Genomic DNA, 7,134 nt, shown 5'->3' on the forward strand with positions numbered 1-7,134 from the left:
ATTCCACTTCAACTCAAAGGGACTCTATGCATCACAGAAAGAAACACTGCCCTGTACTGTGTCATCCTCACAATTGCTATGGTTGAGCCCATTGTTGCAGCCACTGTGTCATTCCATTTCATTGAGTGTCTTCCTTTTTTTGATGACCCTCTGCTTTACCAAGAATGATGTCCTTTGCCAGGAATAGATCCCTCCTGATAACATGTCCAAAGTATGTAAGATGAAGTCTCGCTGTTTTTGCTTTAAGGCACATTCTGACTGTAATTCTTCCAAGACAGATTTGTTTGCTCTTCTGGCAGTCCCTGATATTTTCAATATTCCTTGCCAATACCATAATTCAAATGCATTGATTCTCCTACTGTCTTTCTAATTCATTGTCACGCGTTCTCATGCTTATGAAGTGATTGAAAATACCATGGCTTAGGGAAGGTACACCTTAGTCCTCAAATGGACATCTAAAGAGGTCTTGTGCAGTAGATTTGCCTGATACTATATACATCATTTGATTTCTTGACTGCTGCTTCCATGAGCTTTGATTGTGGATCCAAGTAAAATGGAATCCTTGACAAGTACAAACTTTCTCTGCTTATCATGATATTATTTATTTGTCCAGTTGTGAGGATTTCTGTTTTCTTTACATTGAGTTGTAATCCACACTGAAGGCTGTATTCTTTGATCTTCATCAGCAAGTGCTTCAATTCCTCTTTGCTTTCAGCAAACAAGGTCATCTCATGTGCTTATTGTATCCCTCCAATCCTGATGATTCTTCTTCATATAGTTCAGCTTCTTAGATTATTTGCTCAGCATAAAGATTGAATAAGTATTATGAATGGACACACACTTTTCTTGATTTTAAACCATTCACTATCCCCTTGTTCTGTTTGAGTAAGGACTGTTCCATGGACAGGTTCCACATAAGCACAATTAAGTGTTCTGGAATATTCATTCTTCAAAATGTTATCCATAACTTGTTATGATCTACACAGTTAAATGTCTTTGCAAAGTCTATAAAACAAAGGCAAATATCTTCCTGGTGTTCTCTATTTTCAGCCAAGATCCATCTGACATCAGCAATAATAGCTGTTGTTCTACATCCTCTTCTGAAACTAGCTTGATTGTCTGACAGCTCTGTGTCAATGTGATGCTACAACCATTTTTGAATTATCCTCCGAAAAATTTTACATATATATTAATGATAATGTTTGATAAAATCTGCATTCCATTGGGTCATCTTTCTTTGGAATTAGCACAAATGTGCATTTCTTCCAGTTGATTGGCCAGGTAGCTGTCTTCCAAATTTCTTGGCCTAGACTAGTGAGTGCTTCCAGTGCTGCAATGGTTTGCTGAAACATTTCAATTGGCATTCTAGAAATTCTTGGAGCTGTACTTTTCATTAATGCCTTCGGTGCAGCTTGGACGTGGTTCTTCAATATCATCATATCTTGATCATATGTTTCCTCCTAAAATGGTTGAACAGCAACCAATTGTTTTGGGTACAGTGACTCTTCTTTTGATATCTTCTACATCATTCAATATTCTGTCTATTGTTGCAACTATTGTACTTATCCATCTCACCAAATATCTTCCTCACCATCTTTGGTCTTTGCCAAATATAATGTCTTCCTCTAGTGACTAGTCCCTCCTACTGATGTATCAAAAGTAAGCAAGCTGTGACCCATAAAGTTTCCATTGGCTAATTAGTAATTTACCAGACTTTTCTTTGCAGTCTGTTTTAGTCTGGAAGCTCTGCTGAAACCTATTTACCTTGAGTGGTCCTACTGGTGTTTGAATTACAAGTGGCATAGCTTCTAGCATCATAGCAACATATAAGGCAACCCAGTATCACAAACTGTTAGTCCTCGTAGAAACCTAAGAAAACAGGGACTATTCATCACTCACAAATAATTTGCCAATATCACATGCCAGAAAGTGACAGAGTAGGCATTGATCACCAAATCTTTCCTCTAAAACAGTGCCTTCTACCATTTCTTTAAAAACACATGGGAACTAGGTTGTCAATTTAGGAAAATGTAACTACATTAGAGCTGTTGATTAATAAATCATATTTTATCCACTGAGAAAAAAGAATGGGTCAATATGTTGTTTTTTTCACATGTATTTTATAGAACACTATTTGATCGAAAGAGTCCAATGACTAAAGGACTTTTTAAGTCTTTCAGGAAAGAACCTTGTTTAATTTTGCTTCACCCAGTGCTTTAAAAAACCATGGAATCCCTTTTCTGAGTGGCACTGATTAAATATCTGGAAATGATGCTTTGAGGAACACATATTGGAACATGTTTCATTAACAGAATAAAAGGAGGTTGGCAGAGAGAATTCTAAGGAGTAAGACTCTGATAAGACACTTAGCAACTTTGTCCAGGGGGGAAAGATACATTGAGCAACATGTTTAAGAGGCAGGACCACTTGGTAAAGAGTCAGCCTGTCAGAGTCCCTGTGAAAAAACTTCATTCTAGAGACCAAGAAAGAGTCCTGGTGTGGCGCTGTGGGTTAATGCACCAGACTTCAAAGTCGTTTGAACTGCAAGGTCGGCAGTTCAAGCTCACCAGCTGCTCGGAAACCCTATACAGGGTCGCTACGTGTTGGAACTGACTCGACGACACTTAACAACAAAGACCATGAAAATCATCTTCAAATTGCCTTTTCTGATTGTCTGTTCACCTAGTGAGCCTCTAATTACAAGTGGAATTTCCCTTAGCCCTGCTCACAGGGAGAGATGAATATGACCAGACAGCTCAAATGTCTTGTCCTTTGGGAGTGATATTTTGGTGGTAATTAAATTTGACTATTGAATAGTACTCCTTGAAGCTGATTGGTAGGAATCAGTGTCCAGGAAATCTGCTACTCCTGCAAACGTGAATGTAATTTAAATAAATCTCCTTAGGCAAAATCTCATCATTTTGCTGTAAATATCAAATATGGACTTCTTTTTCAAGCAGCAGAAATTTCCCTTTCCTTCCCTCCACTCCCCCAAATAAGATGTTAGGCAAACAGATTGGACAGTGCTTCTCTGAATAAAGTAGGATCAGGTTTCAGGTTCCTGAAAATTCTTCATGGAACACATAATATTTCATGGGGCACAGTTTGAAAAATACTCGCTAAGAGTGATTTGATAAAGAAAAGGTCTATTCTGTATTCTGTCTACTGATGAATGTGATTGGCAACAAAATACCAAAAAGAACATTCAAATTGCCTTTTCACTCTTTCATGCAGGCCGGAGTGCAGATTTCATTTTAGTACAGGATGCAAATACTGCACCTTCAATGCTGTCTGCAAAATAGATATTTTACTTAACTTAAATATGAGCATTATTACCTAAAATTGCAATTGTATTCAGTCTCAAAATCATCAATCCTTATGAAATATTTTCCTCTTTTCTTATAGATATCCTTCTTCAAAATTGCTTTTAAACTTGGAGCTAATGTTTCCGGGAGATTCTGAAAAACCCAAATAGACTAAACATTAAAAAATAGCCTTATTACAAAAAAAAAAAAATCTTATTACAAATAAGGTGCAGTTCAAAAGACACAATATTGTAAAAATTTTAATTTTTCTACAAATTTGGACACCAGTGAAAAGCAGCTATGTGAGAATTTAACACAAAAACTACTTTCTTTAAAAAATGTTATAGAGACTCTTTATTAAGTCTTGTTGTGTGCCATGGAGTTGGTTCCAACTCATAGCAACATTCTGAGGCTGTAAATCTTTATGGGAGCAGAAAGCCTCATCTTTCTCCCGCAGAACAGCTGGTAGTTTCAAACTGTTGACCTTGCGGTTTGCAGCCCAAATCGCAACCACTACGCTACCAGAGCTCCTAACTAAGTCTTAAACAGGAGTAAAAACAAGGCAAAAGAAACAGATTACCCAGGTGAGGTAAACCATTGATATGAGGCCATGATTCATTTTCAAAGTTCTACCTCCACAAGGTGACCTTTTATAGGACACAGAGAACAAAGGAAACTCCTCCTACAACCACAGCAATGTGTCACCTACACATGACAGGTCTAAGGAAGCTTACAAAATATCTATGAGGTTCTTAGGCTATGAAATCACAGCCAGCCATTAAGAGCATGCTTCCATCCTGTGAGATAATTATTGTTCTTCTTGCGCTGACTGGGAGAAGTGGTCCCAAATCCATTTTCAAATATATTCTGTTTCTAGCTCTGGCAGTTCAGCTGTCATAGGTGCAAGAAACATTGGCATCTGAACACTTAAACCTAGGCACAAGATGAAATTGAGCTTTGCCTGGATGGAGTTGTTCGCATTTTAAAAAACCTCCAGATTTCAAACTCTGGAGCATTTTCTCCTCTTGGTCAGAGCTAGAAGGCAAATCACATCAAAGGCCCAAATCTGGACTTTGCTGGGCTCCTAGATGGCAGCCGCAAAAGACTCTTCAAATTCATGGTGGTCTTTCACCAGATACCATCTGGTTCTTCGCCAGGACTTCAAAGAAGTGACACCTCCATTAGGATTACTGTGGTGTTTAGCAGAGCCAAACACACATCTTTATGCATGATATATATAAAAATATGGAAGAAAATTGCTAACCAAAAATCCTATACCCAGAAAAATTGTCCATCAAATATAATGACAAAATTGGGACATTTTCCAATAAACAGACCAATCTTACAAAATAATATGTTAAAGGGAGTTTTTTGACCTTGGAAATAGCTGTCTTCTGCCTGCTAGGGCATTTCCAGCTTTTAGTACAAAAGGAACATTTCAGTTCATCGAATCTGTGACAAATGTGTTTAAACACAGTAACATTTGGTCTATCCTAGCAAGGTGTCATTTGAGTACTTTTGACGCCTTCTAATATATAATATTTTTGGGTGAAATTGGGTTGACTTGGGGACTAAATCTCTCTCATCTATGAAAAATGCCATAACATTTGCAAAAACAAATCTGGGTCACCAAAGGCACAAGACAATTTTAGTAAAAAATTCAGTTAAAAATACATGATCAGCAATAGAACATAGGGTGAGTTCTACTGTGTTGCTAAGTGTCGTCGACTGGGTTCTGACTCATAACAATTCTGGGTAGGGTTTCCAAGCAGCTGCTGGTGGGTTTGAACTGCTGACCATGAGGTTAGCAGTCCAGTGCTTATGCTACAGCATCACACCAGTACTATGAATCCTACTGCAGGGGGTCTATTTACAATATCTTAACCCTGGGGTGGAGTCTTGGTGTGGCACTGTGGGTTAATGCATTGAACTGCAAAGTCAGTTTGAGCTACAAGATCAGCAGTTCAAGTTCTCCAGCTGCTTCTCGGAAACCCTATACAGGGTTGCTATGGGTCGGAACCAACTTGATGGCACTTAACAATAACAACAACAACTCCTGGTATGCCATTGTAGGATAAGCACTGGACTGCTAACCACAAAGTTGGTGGTTCAAACCCACCAGCTGTTTCTTAGAAACCCTATAAAGGATATCATTATGAGTTGGAAAGTTGGAACCAACTTGATGGCATTAAATGAAAACAAAGTATTCTTCCCTAGGGCAAATTGCTCTTCTCAGGAGCTCTGGTAACATAGTGGTTATGAATCGGGCTGCTAATTGCATGGTCAGCAGTTCAAAACTACCAGCTGTTCTGCAGGAGAAAGAGGAGGATTTCTGCTCCTGTAAAGATTTAGTCTCGGAAACCCTGTACAGGGTTGCTATGAGTCGGAACTGACTCCACAGCACATAACAACAACATCAATAGTTATGAGTCACTTTCTCAGAAATAGAGAAAAAGGAAAAATGATCAAACATTATTGTGTGTGTTTATTCCCCTGGGTACTATTTCCTCCACTGATTGTGGCTTTCCAGAGAAACTCTTACATCACTATGCCTGTAGGGCAGGTGCCATATTGGAGGAAAAAAAAAATTTTTTTTTAACCAATTTACTTTGAGTTTTGAACTCTTTCAAGGATCTGGTTTCAAAATAAGAGGTTGACTGTTTGATCACAATCATTAGATGGGTATCTTACAACAACATTGCTGTAGAGACTAAATAAAATAATTATTGATATTGTTCCAATTCTAAATACCCTGTATTGGTTTACTTTTATCAGGGTCTGTTTTTTCAAACAACTAAATTGTTCAAGCCACTTTACTTTCTTGTTCATTGTTTTTGCCTTGACAAAGGTACCTGCCACTTAAAGTTCTCATTCTTTATACTGAGCACAATATATATGTGAAGGAGCTCTGGTAGCGTAGTGGTTACGAGTTGAGCTGCCAACCACAAGGTCAGCAGTTCAAAACTACCAGCTGTTCCGAGGGAGAAAGATGAGGCGTTCTGCTCCCGTAAAGATTTACAGCCTTGGAAACCCTGTACAGGGTCACTATGAGTCGGAACCGACTCCACGGTACTTAACAACAACAACAACATATATATGTGTGAGCTGCGTAGAATTAGCGAGTTAGACTGTTATTCAGATACCTGTAAAAGAACACTCCCTCCTGTTTTCATAGCGTTTTCCATTTTTTTGGTGTAATTGCTGTCTTCAATGGAGACCTCCTGCAGTCTGGACCCTTCCATCTGACGGATCCAGTTGTGTGCTTGTTTATGTGGGTCAATCAGCAGGGGCCACTGCTGGCCGTTTTTGATCAAGATGGCATTCTCTGCTGAATACTTACCAAGAGGCAGTCCCTGGTTATGCCATCGGCGGATCTGGAATGAAAACATGAGTACTTTCACTATTTCATAAGTGTCTTCACAATGCTTAGTATCTGATTGGATATTTTAGAAACCAAATCATTTCTAAAAGGGCTGGCAAATTAACAGTGCAAAGGACCCTGAATATGGAAGTTTTTGGAATGTGAGTAAGCATTTATAAATGAGCTTCTTGACTGCTTATCTTTTCGCATTTCAGGATGTTAGGAAAAATTTCTTCCAGCATCTCTTCAAGTATCTCCTCTATGGACTTGTGTGATTCTTTCAGTTCCAGAGTGCCGGTAAGTCTAAAGTTATTCCTCTTCATGTTGGCCAACATAAATCTTAGGCCTTCTTCAGATTTTTTAAAATCTTTTTTGTGCTTTTCTATCTTAGTAGTGTTGAAAGATTTATCTTCTAGCTCACTAGTTCTGGCTTCTGTCTCTTCAATTCTACTCCTTTGCCCTCTCAGT

General features: G+C 38.5%; 1 protein-coding gene across 1 annotated transcript in view; it reads right to left on the bottom strand.

The window, feature by feature from the left end:
• Positions 1 to 7,134, bottom strand: part of DNAH14 (dynein, axonemal, heavy chain 14) — a 641,625-nt gene that overhangs the window by 186,668 nt on the left and 447,823 nt on the right. Inside the window, 2 exon segments of the mRNA XM_006871162.1 lie at positions 3,337 to 3,458; positions 6,449 to 6,679. Of these exon segments, the coding sequence (XP_006871224.1) occupies positions 3,337 to 3,458; positions 6,449 to 6,679 (353 nt within the window).

The sequence above is a fragment of the Chrysochloris asiatica genome, unplaced genomic scaffold, assembly GCF_000296735.1.
Source record: "Chrysochloris asiatica unplaced genomic scaffold, ChrAsi1.0 scaffold00161, whole genome shotgun sequence".
In the NCBI taxonomy this organism is placed as follows: domain Eukaryota; kingdom Metazoa; phylum Chordata; class Mammalia; order Afrosoricida; family Chrysochloridae; genus Chrysochloris; species Chrysochloris asiatica.